This window comes from Chrysochloris asiatica, unplaced genomic scaffold (assembly GCF_000296735.1).
Source record: "Chrysochloris asiatica unplaced genomic scaffold, ChrAsi1.0 scaffold00003, whole genome shotgun sequence".
Taxonomy (NCBI): Eukaryota; Metazoa; Chordata; class Mammalia; order Afrosoricida; family Chrysochloridae; genus Chrysochloris; species Chrysochloris asiatica.
In genome coordinates, this window is record NW_006408521.1 from 17,270,281 (window position 1) to 17,292,717 (window position 22,437).

Here is a 22,437-nt window from a genome sequence, read left to right on the forward strand (position 1 = left end):
CTCCTTCACTGGGCACGTTGTAGCCCCATTTTAGGTATTCCAATCAGTTATAGGCAGAAGACGGACTTACAAGCTTTCTATGGTGATGCTTTTTTCTATTCCTTTCTCTCCCCCTCCAGTGTCTATTTTGTAATATAATGCAAGGATAACCAAGATTCAAAAGACAGCCAAGCATCTTAATATTGTTCCCCCCTTTTCCACATTACAACCATGGTTCGATCTCTGTATCCCAGAACCCTGTTGTTCTCAAGTTGTGCATATATCATTATTTAGCTCTGTCTCACTTAGCCCATTGAGACCTGTGTAATTGTTCTCCCACCTGCTTTGTTCTTCCATTCCCTTCTCCCTACTTGTATATTGCCCCCTCCCTAGCACCCAAACTATCCTGTGTCTAATCCCTGCCCTGTGCTCCACCTTCCCCTCCCTCCCATCACCCACCCCCAACATCCCAATAATCAGCAAAGAATTTCCCCCACCTCCCTTTAGTATGGGTTCTTTCCCTTAGTCTTTTACAGTAGTGGTCCTAACAAATGCATCCATTCTTATACGATCTTCCTTATTCATTGTCCTGCTTTTGCATGCATATGAAGTTATTGAAAATACCATGGCTTGGGTCAGGTGCACCTTAGTTCTCAAGCTCACATCTTTGCTCTTCAACACTTTAAAAAGGTCTTGTGCAGCAGATTTGCCTAATGCAGTATGTCCTTTGATTTCTTGACTGCTGCTTCCATGAGTGTTGATAGTTGATCCAAGAAGAATGAAGTCCTTGACTACTTCATTCTTTTCTCTGTTTATCAGAACGCTGTTTATTGGTCCAGTGGTGAGGATTTTTGTTTTCTTTACATAGAGATGCAATCCATACTGAAGCTGTGCTCTTTGATCTTCATCACTAAATATTTTAAGTCCTCTTAACATTCAGCAAGCAAGGTTGTATCATCTGCATATTGCAGGTTGTTAATGAGTCTTCCTCCAATCCTGATGCCATGTTTTTCTTCATATAATCCAGCTTCTCGGATTATTTGCTCAGCATACAGGTTAAATATGTATAGTGAAAGAATACAATCCTGTTGCACACCTTTCTTAATTTTAAACCATTCAGTATCCCATGTTCTGTTTAAACAACTGCCTCTTGGTCCATGTACAGATTCCTCATAAGCACAATGAAATATTCCGGAATACATGTACTTCACAATGTTTTTCATAGCTTGTCACAATCCACATAATCAAAAGCTTTTGCATAGTCGATAAAGCAAAAGTAAACCTCTTTCTGATATTCTCTGCTTTCAGCCACGATCCATCGGATATCAGCAATGATATCCCTCATTCCATGGCCTCTTCTGAATCCTGCTTGAACCTTAGAGTGTTCCTTTTGTAGCCACTGTGCACAATGAGCAGGAACTCATCATTAATCTAATCTGGAGCTAGAAAGCCAAAACACTTTTCTTTAGCTGAAAGAACTGAAGGAAAAAATCAAGCCTTGAGTTGCAGTATTGGTGGATTCCATGACAAAATATTGAATAATGCAGAAATCATTAAAAGGATATATAAGGAATACAGAGTCACTGTACCAAAACAGAATTAGTTGATGTTTAATAATTTCAAGAGGTACTATATAATCAAGAACCCATGGTATTCTGGAGATGAGAGAGAGAAGAGGAAGGGCTAGTTGGTCTGAAGTGTGGTAAGACCTGAGGATTCCTGAGCCGACTGGACAAGGACATAGCTACGGAGTGCTAGAGGTGAGAGTGAAGCATTCAGGTGATATAAAGTGAGGGGAGATGCACAAGAATACCCAAACTTGTAGATAGTACCCATTTGACCTACCTTCTATGACTTGGTGATCAGAACTTGACTAGAGAAAGATTTAAAAAAATTTGTTTTGATAATGGAAACCAGTGTAAATTGGTACAATTTGATGAACTTGACCTATACCTATGGATGTAGTAGCTCAAAATACCAACTGAGAGGGAAGGAGTCTTCACATCAAGTATCAGTCCTATCCCCTCTGTATACAGGGTTGATAGGGACGGGCAACTTAGACATTGGTTAACTAAAATGGGGGTTGGGGGCTATAAAGGCACAAAGTGACTGGCTTACAACTTTTTAAGACAGTGTTTAGTTTCAGAGTGTGCCTGGAAAGGTAGAATCTCCACCGAATAGTTCTTATCTTGTTTAGAAGGGTCTGGTGAAAAGCTATGGGGATAAGATTCTTAGGATTCAGTAGTGAGTAATTGTTATCATGACTAATTGCAGCTGTCACAACTGTAAAGATAGAAGTTCTGTAACAAAAAGAGGGGAGTAGTTAATCTTACAGTCCAGGAACAGAGGACCCTAGGACCATCAAGGGAGAAGAGCATGAGCAGAATGTGGGATCCTATCCAGAGAAACAGCAACACCAGAGATGGAGGCAAAGATGAGGACATAGAGTAGATAAGAATCTGAGGAATCTAGACTCATGGAAAGAGAAAGGCTGTGTGCTTGTGGGCAGGTGGTGGACTTGCAGAATGTGCCCTTTGGTTGTTTAAATGATTATGTATTCCTGAGTGTTTTGTGTACAACAAAACAAACAAACAAAAACCTAGAGGGAATAGAAGCAAATACTGTTGAATGATGATGCACGGAAATTGTAATCATTGCAATGAAATGATGAGTGTAAAACCGATATTCTCCCATGTAAACTATCAGTCAATTCACAATAAAAACTTTAAAAAAACACCACAAAACCCATGATATGACAGTAGTCCAAGCTGCGCTGAAGGCATTAGCTGAGGGGTGGCCAGTGGGGGCTCCAGGAACTGATGGAATACAAAATGCGATGCTTACTCATCTATGCCAAGAAATTTGGAAGGAAGCTACCTGGCCGTCAGATTGGAAGAGATCCATATTTGTGCCCATTCAAAAAAAAAAAAAAGGTGACCAAAATCAAGGTGAAAATCATCAGACATTATAATTAATATCACATGCAAGTAAAATTTTGCTGAATAATTTAAATATGGTTCCAGCAGTACATCAACTGGAAGCTCCCATAATTTTAGGCGGCATTCAGAAAAGGGTTTGGAAATAGAGATATCATTGCTAATGTAACATGGATCTTGGCTGAAAGCAGAGAATACCAGAAAGAAGTTAAATTGTGCTTTATTGACTATGCACAGGCTTTCATCTATGTGGATCATGACAAATTATTGATAATATTTTGAAGAATGGGTATTCCAGAACACTTGTGCTCATGAGGAACTTGTACATAGATCAAGAGACAGCCATTAGAACAGAATAACATGATACTGAATGATTTCAAATCGGGAAAGGTGTGTGCCAGGGTTGTATCCTTTCATCGTACTTATTTAATCTGTATGCTGAGCACATAACTTGAGAAGCTGGATTACATGAAGCACATGGAATCAAAATTGGAGGAAGACTTGTTAACAACCTGCAATATGCAGGTAACACCACCTTTCTTGTGGGATGGGAAAAGGGTTTGAAATACTTACTGATAAAGATCAAAGACCACAGCCTTCAATATAGGTTGCACATCAGTGTGAAGAAAACAAAAATTCTCACCACTGTAATATGATAAATGGAGAAAAGATTGAGGTTGTCAAGGACTTCATTTTACCTGGATCCACTATCAGTACTCATGAAAGCAGCATTCAGGAAATCAAATGACACATTACACTAGGCAAATCTGCTTCACAAGACTTCTTTAACATGTGTAAGAGCAAAGATGTCAGTTTGAGGACTAAGGTGCACCTGACTCAAGCCATGGTACTGTCAGTAGCATCATATGCACATGAAAGTTGAGCAATGAGTAGAAAAGACCATAGAAAAATCAATACATTAGAGTTATAGTTTTGGAAAAGAATATTAAAAGTGCCATGGACTGCTAGAAAAACAAATTTGTGTTGTAAAAGTATATGCAGAATGCTCCTTAGAAGCCAACATGGTACAACTTCATCTCTCATACTTTAGACATATTATCAGGAGGGACTATCCCTGGAGAAAGACATCATGCTCGGTAAATTGGAGGGAAGAATTTTTTATTGCAGATAATTTTATATACAATGTTAGTGATATCGATTTCCATACCCATCCATGACATAGTCATATTCTTGTGTTATAAAAACGTTTTGGTAACCCCCAGCACATTTTTAGGTTATTCTCTTTTTGAGTACCTGTGGATTCACTTTGGCTAGGTTTTCTATTTTTAACCATGCTTCTAGTTCTTTCATTTTTAGCTTCTCAGCTTTGAACTGCTGCGTGTACTCGTCAAACACTTTTTGGTTTGTTTCCATGAAGAGCTTCAGCATATAGATTACACTGTTTATAGTCTTGTTTCAGTGGGTCTTTGAATTGTGGTACAAGGAGGGCAACACGATGGGCAGAATCTTGGAGACATTGTTGCTGATTAAGCTCATGATGTACTCTTTTTTTTTTTTTAATGTTTTATTGTGAATTATGTGATAGTTTACATAGGAGAACATTAGCTTTACATTCATCCTATTGTAAATCGTTTCATTGCCATGTTTACAATCCCCTCCATGCATCATCAACCAACCAAAGGGTATGTATACCCTGCAAGCCTGCCTCTCGGTCATCAGCACACAGCCCTATCTCCCTCTCTGGGTTTAGAGTCCCCAGCTGCTCCATCTCGCCACGTTATCATCTCTGCCTCCATATCTGGTCTCACTGTTTCTCTGAGTAGGTTCCTGCACTCCGCTCTTCTCACTTGATGGTCCCAGGGACCTGTGCTCCTAGACTGTAAAGTCAACTATTCCCCTTCTTTTGCTACAAAACATCTACCTTTACATTTCCAACCCTCACAGTCAGTCCTGATAGCAATTATTCACTATTGTACCACAAGAGACCTATCCATATGTCCTTTCATCACCCCTGCCCAGACAGATTGGATACTACTCAGTGGAGTTTCTACCTTCCTAAGTGCCCTCTGGATCTAGGCTCCCTCTTGAAATCTTGTAAGACAGTCACTTCTTGCATTTGTAGCTCCCCCATTTTGGGTAGCCAATGTCCAAGTTGCCCATCCCTGTCTACCCTATGTATCAAGGGGGTGGGAATGTCTTCGCTGTAAAGATTTGTTCCCTCTTTTAAGCTACTGCTTCCATAGGTGTAGGACAAGTTCATCTTTCTTCTTTCTTCTAGTTGAGTCTGATCATCCAGCCATTGAAGCCAGGTCAAGTGAGTATTATCTGCAAGTGTGGGTGTTCTTGTGCATATGCCATCACTTCGTATCAGCTGGACGCTTCACTTTCCACTCTAGTCCTCTGTGGCTATGTCACTGACTTTGGGCCCCAGGAGTCCCCAGGTCTTACCATACTGCTGGCCAACCAGGTCTCTACCGGTTTCGCAGGAGTCTATTGAACGTTGTAGGGCTTAGCTCGCAGCTTCATTGACGTTTTTCCCTCACTTCCCCATATCAGTGACGAACGTGGTCACCAGTCAGAGCACATGTCTGCTCGTGTATTCCTCTTGAGTCTTAGTCTGGGGAGGGGGCAAACAGCTTGCTTGTTCTTATAGTAGTCATTCAGACTGCCATTACTGGTTTTTATTTTTCCTGTTGGTCTTTCTTTCAAGAAGTATTTTCTGTTCTTCTAGCTGCTCCAGGCTGGTCTGCTTGTCCTTTCAAGTGGAGATTTCCCACCTCAGAAGATTCTGGATGGGGTTCAGGATTCTACCTATGGTCTTATGCAGATTGCTTACAGGAACAGGCAGGTTGCTTGCCCAGGAAACATCGAGGCAAGTGGTCGGGCCCCTTGGTGCAAACCCCCTTCCAAGACTAAGACTCAGTGGGAATACATGCTCTGATTGGTGACCATGCTTGTCACCGATAAGGAGAAGTGAGGGAAAACGGCAATGAAGTGGCGAGCTAAGTCCTACAATGTGGAGAGTGAAGAATTCAGCTGATAAAAAGAGAGGGCATGTGCACAAGAACACCCACACTTGCAGATAATACCCACTTGACCTGGCTTCAATGACTGGATAATCAGAGCTCAACCAGAAGAAGAAAAAAGAGGAAAAAAAGAGTAATCTGATACAATTTGATGAACTTGACCTACACCGATGGCAGCAAAAAAGGGAAAAATTCTTACAGCAAGAATCATTCCCACCCTCTCCACACAGAGTAGACAGGGATGGGCAACTTGGACATTGGCTGCCCAAAGTGGGGTGGGGGGAGGGCTACAAATGCAAGAAGTGACAGGCTTACAAGCTTTCAAGAGGAAACTAAGAGCCAGGGGGCCTGGAGGAAGGCAGAATCTCCAGTGAGTAGTATACAATCTGCCTAGGCGGAGCTGATGAAATAAAATGCAGATGGGTCTCTTGTGATACAATAGTGAATAATTATTATCAGGACTGATTGTGAAGGTTGGAAATGTAGAGGTAGACATTTTATAGCAAGGAAGGGAGGGAATAACTTTCCAGGCTAGGAGTGGAGTTTCCTAGGACCTTTAACGGAGAAGAGCCGAGAGCGGGACCCTACCAGAAGCAGTGATGCCTGAGATGGAGGCAGAGACAATGATGTGGCATGATGGAGCAGCTGGAGACTTCAGATCCAGAGAGGGAGAGCCACTGTGTGCTGAAGACCTGGGGGGTACAGGGGACAGGATTGCAGGGTATACCCTTTGGTTGGCTGATGATGCATGAAGGGGATTGTAACCATGTCAATAAAACAATAGAATGAATGTAAAACTATGTTCTCTCATGTAAACTATCATATAATTCACAATAAAACACTAAAAAAACCCCAAAACAACCCCCCCCCCCAAAGACAGCCAAGCATCTTAACATGATTTCCCCTTTTACCCATTAAAACCATTCCTCAACCCCTGTATCCCAGAGCCCTGTTGTTCCAGGGTTGTGCATACATCATTATTTACCTCTGTCCTGCATAGTCCATGCAAACCTGCTTAACTGTTCTCCCATCTTCCTTGTTCTTCCATTCCTCTCCCCCATTTTGTTTATTGGCCCCCTCCCCGGCACCCAACTTATCCTGTGTCTATTCCCTGCCCTGTGTTTCAGCTTGCCCTCCCTCCCCTCCCCTCAGCCCCCACTTCCCAGTAACCAGCAAAAGAGTAACCCCTCACCCTTTTAGTATGGGTTCTTTTTCTTAGTCTTTTACAGTAGTGGTCCTATTCAGTGTTTCTCCTTTTGTGACTGACTAATTTCACTTTGCTTTCTATATTTTGGAGCTCTTTCATTGGGAGCATAGATATTTATTTTGGTTATATCATCTTGTTCAGTTGTCCCTTTTAAATCATGAGATAATGGTCATCTTTATCTATTATGCTAGGTTTTGCCTTAAAGTTTATTTTGTCAGAGATCAGTACTGCCACTCCTGTTAATTTTTTATTGCAATTAGCTTGATATATTTTTTTCCATCTGTTTTTGACTTTCAATCTGTTTTTGTCTCTGTGTGTAAGATGTGTCTTGCAGACAGCATATTGAAGGATCTTTTTTTATCCATTCTGCCACCCTCCGTCTCTTAACTGGTGCAGTTAATCCATTTACAGTCAGTGTAATTATCGATAGGCATGGATTAATTGCTGTCATTATATATATATATTTGTGTGTGTGTGTGTGGTGCTGTTGCTTTCTTTGTTCTGCGTGTCTTCCTTTGCTGAGTTCATGGTTTTTGTGTTCTTTCTTGTGAGTTTCCTCATAGTGTTAATGTTTCCATGTTTCATTTTCTTGGTATGTTGTGAAGTGTTAATTTTCTTTGAGGTTACCTTGTATTCCATGAATTTTTCTCTCCATTTAGTGCAGTCTGTTTTATCCTGTAATCTACCTGACCTTCTCACCATCTGGATCTCTGTTCCTATGTGTTTACCTGCTTTCACATTATAATTGTTTTGATCATAGACTGACCTCCCAGATTCTCTGAGTTTGTTCTCAAAGTTTCATTCTATTCTTGACTCTTTCTTCTGTTGATTTAGTTCTGGGAGGTGCTGCCATGTATGTCAGTCTCTGGTTGTTGTCTGTTCTTGTTGGTTCTCAGTCCACAGAATTCCCTTTAGGATGTTTTGTAGTGTAGGGTTGGCTTTGGCAAAATTCCTTAGCTTCTGTTTATCCTGGAATGTTTTTTATTACTCCCTCTTATTTGATTGGTAGCTTTGCTGGATAAAGGATTCTTGGTTGGCAGTGTTTTTCTTTCAGAGTTTATGTATGTCTCCCCATTGCCATCTTGCCTGCATGGTTTCTGATGAGAGACCCGAGCCTAATCTGACTTGCTTGCTTTGTATGTAATGTTTCTCTTTTCCCTAGCTGCTTTTAGGATTGTCTCCTTATTTTATTTTGGAGAGCTTGATTATGATATGTCTTGGTGATTTTCCTTTGGCTTCTATCCTTCTTGAGGTTCGTTGAACTTCTTGAGTACTCTTTTTTGCTTTGCAGGATGTTAGAGAAGTTTTCATCCAGCAGTTCTTCAACTATCTCCTCTGTGGACTTTATGTGATTCTTCCTGTTCTGGAATGCTGATAATTCTTAAGTTATTCCTCTTCATGTTGTCCAACATGAATCTTAGACCTTCTTCAGATTTTTTAAAATCCTTTTTTGTTCTTGCTGTTTTATCTTAGTATTGAGAGATTTGTCTTCCACCTCACTAGTTCTGCCTTCCATCTGTTCAATTCTACTTCTTTGCCCTTTCAGTGTATTATCTATTTCTGATATTCTCTTATTAATCATTTGGTCCTTTTTCTGTAGGTTTTGAGTCGTTTCCAATGATGTATCTATCTTATTTGGTTGTTATGTAGCGCTTTCCTAGCTTCTTCCTTATTTTTCTCAACTCCATTGTAAAGTGTTTGGAAACATTTTATAATCATTTTTCTGAATTCCTTCTCAGGCATTTCCAAGGCCTGTCCTCCTTCCAGAATGGAGTCCAGGTCTACCTCTAGGTCATTTGACTCATATTTTATCTTGTTTCTTGACGTGTGCTGATACGGTCATCTGTTTTTGCTTCTTGGACATGATAAGTGTTTAGCTGTGGCCTTAATACTTAATTGAGTGTGTGTTTTGGTATTCTATTTACTTTCTAATGGCCTTCAGGTAGATGTGATCAGGATTTGAACTTCACTTTTTACTCTTCTTATTGCTTAACTCAGAGTAACTTTCACAGGTTTTGTCTGCCTTCCTGGTGTATGGCAGTTTGTATTGGTTCTTCCCTGGATTGTGGAGTTTTATAGGGTATGGTTGTAGCTTCACTATCTGGCAGCAATTGCTCTCTCTTCTTGGGTAATATAGGGAGAGAAAGAGCCCCCTAAAGGTAGAAAGGGGAAGCAAAACAAAACAAAAAACAGTAACAGCAAAAAACCCCAGATTGGATACTGTAGTCTATAATTGCAGAAAAGGGAGAGGAGAGAGAGAGGAAAAAAGAAAAGGAAAAAAAAAAAAATCTGTAGCCTAATATGAGTATGACTTAATGTCCTCTTTCAGCTTCTTGCCTTCAAGGCTGCCTGATGAATTTCAAGATGCCACTGTTGGTTGTTATGCTGTACTGAAGTATTTAATTTTTGGCCTGTTTTGTTTTTCAACTCTCTCCCTCTCCACACCTCCTGTTCTAGCCTTTTCTCTATTAATAAGCAGCTCAGGGCCTGCTGTGGCCGTTTTGCGCTGCTGGTTTTAAGTGGAGACTGGCCTTTCCCTATTAATAAAAAGATTAGGGCCGGCTGTGGCCATTTTACGCTGCTGGTTTTAAGTGGGGACTGGCCTTTTAAACAACCCCTGTTCTGGCTTTTCACTATTAATAAACAGCTTACGGCCGGCTGTGGCTGTTTTGAGCTGCTGGTTTTAAGCGTGGGCTTGTCCTTTGTCCACCGAGAGGATCTGTGCGCATGCGTGGTAGAGGAACCCTCCAGTGGTGAGGTGTGTCCACTCACTCAGGCACTCCCTCTAGTCACCAGAATGGAGGTCTGCAAACAGCGAGAGGTCAATGAACAGTTACCTACCAAACAAACAAACAAAATCAGAACAAGACAAAACCAAAGTATATTGTCCACCTTTGCTCCGAGGTACCCTCTGTGTTAGTCTGTGGCAGGTCTGCTTGCTCCCCCACTTGGTCTTAGCCATTTGGTCTTGCCCAAGTTGTTGGTTCAAAAAGTCCGAGATTTCTTGCTTCCGCTACAAGTTCCACTAGCTATAAGCTTTCAAACTTTTTAAATATTCCTACATATGTGGTTCAGAGTTTTGGAGCTCTCCCCTGAACCTCCTTGCTTGGTATTCTGTGGTATTGCTGATGGAAATCTTCACTGCCTCTCTACTGTATCTGCCATCAAGCCCTGCCTCTCATGATATACTCTTAGCTCAATAGTAGAGAGCCTGCTTTGCCACCTGAAAGTGTGAGCTGGGCTCATACTTGGCCATTTGCCTGAAGAAAAGCTCCATGACCTTTGTGACTCCCAGGGCTTGATTGCATCTAAGATTTCCTCCTGTTTGTTGAGGAACATGACTGTTTTTAGCCAGTATTTGAGAAGTACCATTACCACTGGTTGGTTTAGTGAGCATGCTGTCCTTTTCCAAAAACTGCATGAAACAGCCTGCCAGCTGTGAATGGTAGACACTCAGAGATTTTACTTTGTGCAAAGGTAACACTGCCTTTAGTAGAAAAATGTGTGCACTTCTTTTAGTGGTAAGGCAAATCCATTAATTATACAGTCATTATTTTCAGTAATTCTGCTATGCTGTTGTGATGCTCTTCCATAAAGAAATCTATAAAATACATTCTTACCTGTTTTCTGATGTTCTCTTGTTAAGCCTGGGAATTTTTTGTAGATTCTGTAGAGGGTGGTTTTGAGAAAATTTCTCTCTTGAGGGTCTTTGTTGTAGAAGAGCTCTAAAAGCTGCAATACACACTTCTGATCAATACGTTTCTTCAAAATACTAGGTTGGAAATCTGAAGACTGTAAACCTCTTTAGAAAAATTTGTAAGCAGGCTGTATATTGAGGCAAGGCTACTTCTAACATGGGTACGTCCGTCTTCTTCTGGGTCAAATTCTGCTCCAGTATGTTTGGAGGAAGGTAGCACTGTTCGAAACATGTTAACTGCAAACTGGGTAAATTGGCTCTGTAATCACATTGCATTATGTGTGATATATTCTACCAATTCACTTTAAAGCAGCTCATTTTACTTCTTCCACTTGAGGTCATTGAGTGGATAGGAAACAGTCAAAAAGAACACAACGCTGACGTAACTAACGAATAAAAAAGCTTCTGTTGATCTGCAGAAGGACCATCTTTTAAATATGGTAGTTTTTTTTTTTAAGTTTTCTATTGCTGACCTTCAACCTTGTAGAATTCTATTTGTCTGCACTATGGGCTAGGGATACCATTTTATTAGCTGTTGCAGATTGGACAGCAGCAAGGCTGTTTTGCCACTAGTAATCTCTTGATGTGACTCTTGTCCTTCTTTCTAACCTTTCCCACTTTTTCCTGCTTTTGGTGATTCTTTCTCCTCCTTGATTTTTTTCTGCATGGCTGGAGCGAGCTGTCAAGCCCGCACAGCACAGTACCCCTGCCGGCTGCCATCACTGTCTTTGCTGCTGCTGCCACCACTGCCGCCCTGAAACTGAATTGTTCATCGCTTGGGCTTTCCTTTCTCCAGACTACCACAGACTGCTTGCACCAGCATCTTTGTTTTTTTGTGTGTTTTTTTTCCTTTAAACCCAATTGCTCTGGCTAGAATGTGTAGTACAACACTGAATATAGCTGTTGTTTTTTAGAAATGTCCTTTATCATATTAAGGAATTTCCATTTCATTTCTTGAATGTTTTTATCATGAAAAGGATATTGGATTTTGTCAAATATGTTCTGTGCGTCAGTTGAGATGCTCATGTAGTTCTTTTACTTTATCAATGTTGTATTACATTGATTAATTTTCTAATCTGTCTTTGCATTCCTGGGATAAATCTCACTTAATATGCGTTTGGATTTGGTTGCTAGTATCTTGTTAAAGATGTTTGTATCTGTATTCATATTCACCTGTAGTTTTCATTTGGTGACTCTGTTTGGCATTGTTAGCAAAGTAATGGTCACCTCATAGAATGAGTTAGGAAATGTTTTTTCTTCTGTGGGTTACTTTGCGTTGGACTACAAAGTCGGTTTGAACCACAAGGTCAGCAGGGGCAGTTCAAGCTCACCGGCTGCTCCTCAGAAACCCCATACAGGGTCACTATAGGTTGGAACCAACTCAACAGCACTTAACAACAACAACTAGCAATGTAGGGGGACCCGACTCTCCACACCTTTGCCAGTGTTTGTTGTTTCTGGTTTATTTGAATTTCACTGTTAATGTTGGTGTGAGATGATATCTCATTGTGGTTTTGATTCACATCTACGTAATGGCTAATGATTGTGAACATTTTGTCATACATTTGTTGGCTGCCTGGATGTTTTTCTTGGTGATGTGTCTGTTCGTATCCTGTGCCCATTTCTTAGTTGGGTTGTGTGTCTTTTCCTTGTAGAGAGGTATTTTAGTTTTCTGTAAATTGAAGATTAGTCCTTTGTTCAATGTTGTTCTTAAGTGTCATCGAGTCAGTCCCGACCCCTAGCCACCCTGTTTTTCCAAGGAGTAGCTGGTGAGCTTGAGCCGCTGACCTTGTAGTTCAAATAGCTTTGCAGTCTGACACATTAACCCACAGCGTCACAGTTTTCCTCAGGCTGTGGGCTCCCTTGTTACTCTTTTAGTAAAATCTTTTGATGCACATAAGTTTCTAATTTTTAGTATGTACTAGTCATCTATTTTGCCTTCTGTTGCTTGAGTGTTTTTTGTAATGTTTGATAGTGTCTGTATGCTATATGTTTGTTGTTAAGTGCTGTCAAGTCAGTTCCAACTCATAGTGACCATTTATAGGGTTTCCGAGGAGCAACTGGTGTATTTGAACCGTTGACTTTGCGATTCAGACTTACCTTGCTGTCCATCGCTTATCCTGCAGTGCCACACAAGGACTAAATTTGTTCCTGTTTTTTCACTGATGATCCTTATAGTTCTAAGTTTTACATTTAGGTCTTAAAACCATGTTGAGTATGTTTTTGTATATGTTTCAATCTTCAAATGGATTTCCAGTTTTGCCAACACCATTTGTTGAAGAGATTATCTCTTCCCCATTTAAAATGTTTTGGCCCTTTGTCAAACATCAGCTGACTGTATGTGAATGGATTTACTTCTGAGTTTTCAATTATGTTCCATTAATCTCTGTATCTTTAGTTGTACATGTTCCGGGCTGTTTTGTCCACTGTGTCTGTGTAGTAAATTTTGAGAACCAGGAGTAACAGGCCTTCAACTTTGTTCTTCTTTAGCATTGTTTTACTTATCTGAAGTCTCTTTCTTCTCCCTATAAAGTTCATGATCATTTTTCTGTCTGTTTAAAGAATGATGTTGGAATCTGGATTGGGATTGCTTTATATCTCCAGATTGCTTTGGGTAGTATTGACATTTTTGCAATGTTAAGTCTTCTTATCCATGAGCATGGTATATTCTTACAGTGTTGTAAATCTCTTTTGGTTTGTTGTCGTAGTTTTCTTTGTATAAGTCTTTTGTTTCTCTAGTTAGATTTATTCCAAGGTATTTCAATTTTTGGGCAGCTATTTTAAATGGTATTGTTTTTCTAATTTCCTTTTTAGAACTGTATTAGTATAGAGGAACCCAGCTGATTTTTGTATATTGATCTTGAATCTTCCCATTTTGCTAAATCTTTCAATGAGTCCCATAATTTTCTTGCTGAGTTTTTGGGCTTTTCTATATATAGGATCATAGCATCAGCAAATGGAGAGAGTTTTACTTCTTCTTTGCTAATTTGGATGCCTTTAATTTCCCTATTTTGCAACATAGCTCTTGCTAAGACTTCCAAAATAATATTGAATAGGAGTGGTGATAAAGGGCATCCTTGTCTAGTTCCTGTTTGCAAAGTGAATGCTTTAGTTTTTCTCTATGGAGAATAATTTTGGCTGTTGGGTTTGTATGCATACTCTTAATTATGTTGAAAAATTTCCCTTCAGTTCCTACTTTGTTGATGTTGGTTTTTGTCAAATGCCTTTTCTGCTTCAATTGATATGATCATGTGGTTCTTTTCTTTTTTTAAATGTATATGGTGGATTATGTTGATTGTTTTTCTAATACTGAACCATCCTTGCATCCTTGGAATATATCCCACATGATCATGATACATTAAATTTTCAGTCTTGTTATAGGTCTGTTCAAGTTTTCTACTTCACTCTGTGTTTATGTAGGTCCTGTTTTTCTAAAAATTTATCCATTTCTTACTAGATTTTCAAATTTTTTAGAGTACAGTTCTTAATAGTATTTTGTTATTCTTTTTATTGTTTTCCTGTTTTCTAATTTATTTTTCTGGTGACTGTAGGCTTATTTTTCTGGCCTTTAAAAAATTGTTGGAAATGTTGTGTTTAATGTGTTGATTTTGGTTCTTCTCTTTGGATGTGTGTGTTTATTGCTAGAAACTGCCCTCTGACCACTGCTTTCGCTGTGTCCCAAAGGTTTTGGTATGCTGTGTTTTTGTTTTCATTTGCTTCAAGGATTTTTTTTTTATTTTGTCTTTATTTGTTCTATTACCTTGTAGTTTTAAGCAGGGTGTTTTTCAGTTTCCATGTATTTATTTGATTTTGTTTACATGATCTTCCTATTGTTGGTTTCTAATTTTTATAGCATTGTGATCTGAGAAGATGGTTTGTAGTATTTTGATGTTTTAAAATTTATTGAGACTTGCTTTGTGGCCTGATACTTGACCTATTCTGGAGAATGTTTCACATGCACTGGAAAAGAATGAGTATTGTATTGTTTTTGGGTTGAGTGCTTTGTACAAAGCTACGAGGTCAAGTTTATTGATTGTGTTATTTAGTTCCTCTGTCTTAGTCGAGTTTCTTTCTAGTTCTGTCCTTTATTCAAAAGTAGTGTATTAAAATCTCTTCTTATTGTAGAGTGATCTGTTTCTTTCTTCAGTTCTATTAGAGTTTGATTTATTTATTTTGAGCCTGTACATTGAGAGCATGCAGTCCAGGTGTGGCACTGTGGGTTAAGGCACTAGATTGTAAAGTCGATTTGAACTGTAACATTGGTGGTTCAAGCTCACCATTTACTCCTTGGAAACCCTCTGCAGGGTTGCTATGGGTCGGAACTCGATGGCACTTAACAACAACAACAAATTGAGAGCATAGATATGTATTATGATTATATCCTCTTGTTCAGTTGACCCTTTAATCATGAGGTAATGTCTTTCTTTGTGTCTTATGCTGGTTTTTGCTTTAAAGTTTTATTTTATCAGAGATTAATATTGCCACTCCTGCTTTTTTGATGGCCATTAGCTTGAGATATTTTTTTCTATCCTTTAAGTTTTTGTTTTGAATTGAGTAATAGTTTACAGGAAGATCATCAGTTTTGCACTCAACCAGTTGTGTTTTGTTTAATTGCAATGATTACAATCACCTCCTTGTACCATTGGTTAGAAGTATTTGCCTGTTCTCTCCTTTTTTTTTTTTTTTTTTTAATGTACACAAAACACACAAAATGTGTATTCGTTTAAATCACCAAAAGGCAAATTTTGCAAGGCAGACTCCTCCTGTCTGCTGGCACATAGCCTTTCTCTTTCCATGAGTCTAGAATACTCAGCTGCTCTATCCCTTCATGCCATCACCTCTGCCTCCATTTCTGGTGTCACTGTTTCTTGTGTTGCTGCTTCTCTGGTTAGTTTCCCATGCTCTGCTCTTGCTCTTCCCTCTTGATGGATGTGGAGCAATGGATATTACTGCAATATCAGATGGTTCTTGGCTCAGAGCTGATAATACAAAAAAGGTGTTTATACCTGGGCTTTATTGACAGTGCAAAGATTTTGAACTGTGTTGTTGTTGTGAAGTACTGTTGAGTCGGTTCCGACCCATAGCGACCCTGTATAGGGTTTTCAAGGAGCAGTGAGTGAGCTTGAACCGCCGACCTTGTAGTTCAAATGGCTTTGCAGTCTGGCACATTAACACAAACTGTGTAGATCATGACAAACCAGTGTTTTGTTTTATTATGTGTAGGAGTCCTATGAGTTGGAACTGATTGCACAGCACCAACAACAATATATGGCCTTGATGATTGATCCATGTGCACTGTAAAAGAATATATATTCTGTTTTTGAGTGGCATGTTTTATATATGTCTGCTATACCTAGTTGATTACTAGTTTCATTCAGTTCTTCTATATTGTTATTGATCTTTCCATATGTTCTAGTTTTGAAAATGATGTATTGACGTTTCACTTCCATCTATAAGAGGACTTCAAAAACTTTTTGAAGTTCCCTCATAATTTGTAGTTGTTAATCCGTCCAGTTGGTTCCAACTCATAGCAACCCTGTGTAGGGTTTTTGAGGAGTGGCTAGGAAGTTTGAACCGCCATCCTTTCAGATCAAACCGACATTGCAGTACAGTGCTTATCCTACAGCACTGCACTAGGAAACCTCTCATAATATTTGGTACTGTTTGTTCCATTCGTTTATATATTTTGGATCTCTCTCTCTCTCTCTCTCTATATATATATATATATATATATACACACACACACATATATATATAGTTGTTATATCTGCTTAATGAATTGCTCCCCACTTTTTTTCAACTTTTTATTATGAATTGTGTGAAAGTTTACAGACAATATCATCAATTTTGCATGCAATAGGTCTTACATTGTTTCGTCTCAATGATTGCAGTCTCCTCCATGCAACAACAGTTATCCCACTTCTTTTTGTTTCCTATTTCCATTCCATCCACCTTCCTATCCCTTCAACTTTGTCCTTAGGTAAATATTGCCCTTTTGATTTTGAATGATGAGTGTTCTATGGTGAGCAAACATTACTAGTGTTGTTGTCCCCCATATATACCTTTCAGCTGGTTAGTGGAAAATTGGGTAACGAGGGTGAGTTGCCTTTTAAGGAACCTCATGTTTCTTTTTGACCAGTAAGCCCAGTCTTCTTCTTCTTAATTATTATTATTTTTTTTAAATAATAATTTTGAGTTTTTTCCACATTCTCTCCCATTCTATCCAACACTTTCTAATGTGATACCTTTCAGAGCAGTTGGGCAATATCTAGCTCTTCTGGTCTCAGAGTCATATAGACTGATGTTCACATTGAACTAATTGATTCCAGGCATCTTCAGTTCTCATCACTTTTCTTTCTTCTGCACCTGGAGAGACCAGTAGTTGCACCTTAGCTGACCATTCATGAGCTGTTAAGATACCAGACAAGAATATTGTCTTTGTGGACTGTGTTATGCCATAGTCCCCTGATACTATAGTCCTGAGCATCCAGGCCAAGCAACTCATTATGTTAAAATATTTGATAATATCCAAGAAATTTCCATCATTTTGTCCATTGTATAATGCATCACATTCATAGTTGTGTTTGCAGCAAAGGTAAATGCCATTTACAGATAACCTTTCAAAACCTTATATATTTGTGAGTATACTCATCCTTTTCTTCCTATATCCGTTCATCCTGTGTATCTATGTATCCTCCACAGAATACTGTTGTTCCAGTGTTGTATGTACAATGCTATCTACCTCTTTCCCCTTTAGACCTTGCATGCCTCCCTGTATCTTCACCTGTCTTTATCATTCTTCTGCCAACTTCCCTCTTTTTGTGTATTTCCCTCCCCTCTCTTGAATATTGTCCTCCCCAATCACCCAAGCTAACACATGCCTACCCTATACACAGTGAATTGCTCTCCCTTCCCTCCCACCCCTGGTAACCATCAAGAGTATTTCTTTTAGCATGAAAAACTTTTTCTTGGGTTTTGACAATGGCAGTCTCATATGATGCTTTTCCTTTTGTGGTTGACTAACTTCACCCAGCATGATGTCCTCCAGGTTCATCCATGTTATGAGGTGTTTCGCAGATTCATTGTTACTCTTCATTGTTGCATAGGATTCCATTGTGTAAATGTACCAAAGTTTGTGTATCCATTCTTCCATTGATGGGTATTTAGGCTGTTCTCCATCTTTTTGCTATTGTGAATAGTGCTTCGATGAACATTGGTGTGTGAATTGACCCATTTATCATTATAACAGATTTTGACTTAAAGTTAATTTTACTCTTTCACTTTCAACTTATTTGTGTTTTTGTATCTAAGATGTATCTCTTAGTTAGGGGTCTTTTTGTCCCCCCACCCTCCCATTCTGCCACTGCCTGCCTTTGATTGGAGAATCTAGTCTACTTTCAGCCCTGGAGTGGCTCTGTAAGATAAACACTGGACTGCTAACAAGAAGGTCCACAGTTCAAACTCACCAGCCACTGCTTGGAAACCGTTTACCAGGTTATTGTGCATAGGAACCAACTTGATGACACTTAACAACAATATTTTAATTCATATTATTAGTAAGGAAGGACTTATGCCATTTTTAAAACAATTTTTGTTTGTTTTATGTCTTATTTGTCTTTCATTTCCTCTAACTCCAACTTTTGTGTTTAATTGATTTTTTTGTAGTGAGCCATTTTTGTCAGTTATCTTTGTATTTAAAAATATTTTTCTTTATGATACCATAATTATTACATTTAATAGCCTACCTTTGTAATGGTTTTAAATGAACCAACTTGACTTCAGTAACATACAAAAAACTCCATGCCTATATGTACTGTACCTCCTCTCCTTTTATCTTGTCACCTATTTTACATCTTTGTGTATCATGTGCCCTGTAACATAAATGTATACGATTTTTAATGCATTTGTTATTACAAAGCCTGAAGGACATACGAGTTCAAATTATCCTTGTTTCTTTTAATGACATCTTTATTGTTTATGATGGCACTGTAGGATAAGCACTGGATGGCTAACTGCAAGGTCAGTGATTGAAATCTACCAGTTGCTCCTCAGAAACCCCATAAAAGATTACTATGAGTCAGAACAGACTCCATGGCACTTAACAACAACAACATTAGTACTTTTGACATTTTGTTTAGTTACTATACCATGTGCCATGTGTGTATACTTCATTTCTCCCTACTTTTTTCTAGTATTCTTGCTGTGATTCATGTTCAGATCTGTACTTTTAGACTAAAATTCTCTAGTTTCCTTCCATTGTATTTCATGTTTCACACCAGATAAAGTCTTCTTAAAGTATAATTCTAGTCACATTACTCTCTTACTCTCTTGACCCAAGACCTCTGTCTTAGTCTGATTCTCTAGAGGAGGAAAACCAGTTATGTTTATGTTTATATGTATGTGTGCATATGTGTATATATGCTCACACAGAGATGAAGACTGAGATTGATTGCTTTATTCTAAGGAAGTGGATCATGGAATTGTGGGGGATGATAAATCTAAATCCACAGACTGGAGTTTTCTATAGGCTTACTTCCAGGAATCCTAAGTCAGGTGATAAGAAGTTTGCAGGATCAAGAAAGTGAGCTTTGTCAGAACATCCATTTATATACTGAGACAGGCCACACCCACAAGGAAACACTCCTTTGAGCTGATTGGTTGGTCAAATCGGATGATATCATGGACGATGATTACATTATAGTTACATTTTTGGGAGACCAACCAGTCTAGTATCTGCCACATCACTGAAAATCATAATGTTAGCTAAGTGGACCCATAACATTAATTATTACAACATTCGTGATTATACTGTGTATTCAAAGTTATCACAGTAGGGTTCCAGCTAATTCTGCAGTTTTATGTTCCGTGGCACTGTGGGTTAATGCACCGGACTGCAAAGTTGGATTGAACCATAAGGTCGGCTGTTCAATCTCAGCAGCTACTCCTCAGAAATGCTATACAGGGTCGCTATGCATAGGAATTGACTCGACAGTAAGGAACCCTGGTAGTGCTGTAGGGTAAGCATTGGGCTGCTAACTGCTTGGTTGGCAGTTCAAACCAATCAGCACTCTGAGACAGAAAGAAGATGCTGTCTGCTGCTGTGAAGATTTATATTCAAAAACCCTTAATAAAGTCACTATGAGTTGGAATTGATTTGATGACAGTGGATTTGGGTTTGGTTCCTTTAAGATCTGACTTCCAACAAACCTATGTTATTTATTATTCATTAAGTATGTTGTTGTTGTTGTTAGTTATAGCTGACTTACAGCTACCTTGTATAGTATTTCCGAGATGCCTTGGTGAATTTTGAACTGTTGACCTTGTGGTTAGCAGTCCAGTGCTTATAATACAGCACCACACTAGGATCCATGAAATATACTCTTCCTTTTTTATTGCCGTGTTCTTTTTAACTTTTTAACTCTGCTTAACTCTTCCAAATGTTTCTCTGCTTTCCCTTACACCACCTTATCTCTATCAGTATTGAAATCCTATTCTACCCTTAAGATCCATCTCATATACCTTTTAAAAAAGCCTTTTCAGTATTACACAGTTGGAAATGTAGTATTTACTGCCTTCTTTGACACCCATCAAAGTACTTTGTTCTTCCTTTAGCTTACACATTTTATAGTACTCTATATTATTATGTAAGGAGCTCTGGTAGCGTAGTGGTTACTAATTGGGCTGCTAACCTCAAGGTCGGCAGTTTGAAAATACCAGGCATTCCATGGGAGAAAGATGAGGCTTTCTGCTCCCATAAAGATTTACAGCCTAGGAAACCCTTTACAGGGTTACTATGAGTCAGAACCTACTCCACGGTACTTAACAGCATATTATTATATACAGAGTTCTGGTGTGGCACTGTGGGTTAATGTGCTGCACTGCAAAGTCGGTTTGAAACACAAAGTTGGTGGTTCAAGTTCACCAGCTGCTCCTCGGAAACACTACATAGGATTGCTATGAGTCAGAACTGACTTGATGGTACTTAACAACAGCAAAAACATTATATTTATATATATATACACACACATATTGATGTGGCGCTGTGGGTTAATGTGCTGAACTGCAAAGTCGCTTTGAACTCTAAAGTCGGCAGTTCAAACACACCAGCTGTTCCTAGGAACGCTGTTCAGGGTCGGAACTGGGTCAATGGCACTTAATAACAACAACATATTATAATCATTGTGTACTTGCCTAATCCTCTTTCCCCTTAACAAGTTCTTTAAAAGAAAAAATTAGGTGTCTCTTGCAGGCCTAGATCAAGGTCTTTATTCTAAGATGCTCAATATATTTATTGACTCAAATTTATACATATGAGGAAACATATTTCAGGTTAACCATTATATTTTTGTTATTTTGTAGACTCGATCGCCTTTTTATCTTACTGGATACTGGCACTACTCCAGTTACAAGAAAAGCTGCTGCACAACAACTTGGAGAAGTGGTGAAGCTTCATCCCCATGAGCTAAATAATCTCCTATCTAAAGTAAGAATTCTTTTTTAAAAAAATTCATGCGATTATATATACCTGGCTAGGAATATAAAATAATAAAGGTAGAAATTATTTTTAGTGACAATTTTTGATTTTTAAATTCTGTTAAATATCTTACTTTATCTCCAAATTAAAAAAAAAATTTTGCTGTTATTTTTTTGTTAACAAGAATTAACATTTTTAGTATCAGATTTAATTGCTTAAGGGATCTGGTAATGTATAACATTTTTCCTATGGAGTAAGTTGGAATCTGGCCCTATTTGGTGATGAGCTAAACTGTTAATCTGGTTTGTTAGTTTTCTTAATGGCTAACAATTATTTCATTAAAGAGGAAGAATACTCCTGGGTAATGATTGAAATAGAGAAGCTAGTTGCCATGTTACATTCTTACTTGTCAGTTGTGTGAGAATGGAGGTTCTCTGCTTTGGTGGACTGGTGTTTTCATAGGTCTCACCCATGTTCTTTCTGTAAGATATGACTGTAATTTTGCTGATGTCTATAGACTTGAAGAAATGTGTCTGTTTAAATCTATGTTTAAATTCCTGACACTCAGAGTAAAACAGGAATGCTCTGTGCCTATGTGTATGGGGTGGGGGGAACCAGGGCGAGGTAGAGGAGAAGTGTGTAGATATTGGAAGCCTCAAGAAATGCTGACCACAAGTTGAGTCCTTTCATTTTTCTCTCATTTGGTGTGAGTGAAAAGGCAGGAATTCTAAGACATTTCTCATAGTCCACTAATCTGCATTGTTGCTGTCCTAAGAGCTAACAGCATAGAGTTGACCCTCCGTATACACATGTTCCACATCCGTGAATTCAGCCAACCCAGAATTAAAAATACAGTTAGGGAAAGGACCATAGTTAAGTAGTCAAAGCAGTCCTTCAAATGCTAAGAGGGTGCACTGTTGTTGTTGTTGTCAGGTGCCATCGAGTCGGAACCAATTCATAGCGAACCCATGCATAGCAGAACGAAACAATGCCCGATCCTGGGCCAACCTCGCTACTGCTGTCACACTTGACACCATCAGTGATGCCATCTGGCTGCTCCATCTCGTTGGGGGTCTTCCTCTTTTTCTCTGACCCTCCATCTTACCCAGCATGATATCCTTCTCCAGCGACTGTTCTCTCCTGACAATATGTCCAAA

At 38.9% G+C, this 22,437-nt stretch overlaps 1 protein-coding gene and 1 pseudogene across 1 annotated transcript in view; one reads left to right on the top strand and one right to left on the bottom strand.

The window, feature by feature from the left end:
• BTAF1 (BTAF1 RNA polymerase II, B-TFIID transcription factor-associated, 170kDa) overlaps positions 1–22,437 on the top strand; it is a 122,028-nt gene that overhangs the window by 14,968 nt on the left and 84,623 nt on the right. The window contains exon 2 of the mRNA XM_006831136.1: positions 21,166–21,289. Coding sequence (XP_006831199.1) covers positions 21,166–21,289 — 124 coding nt within the window. The remainder of the gene's footprint in view (positions 1–21,165; positions 21,290–22,437) is intronic.
• LOC102842768 lies at positions 4,146–15,122 on the bottom strand (annotated as a pseudogene).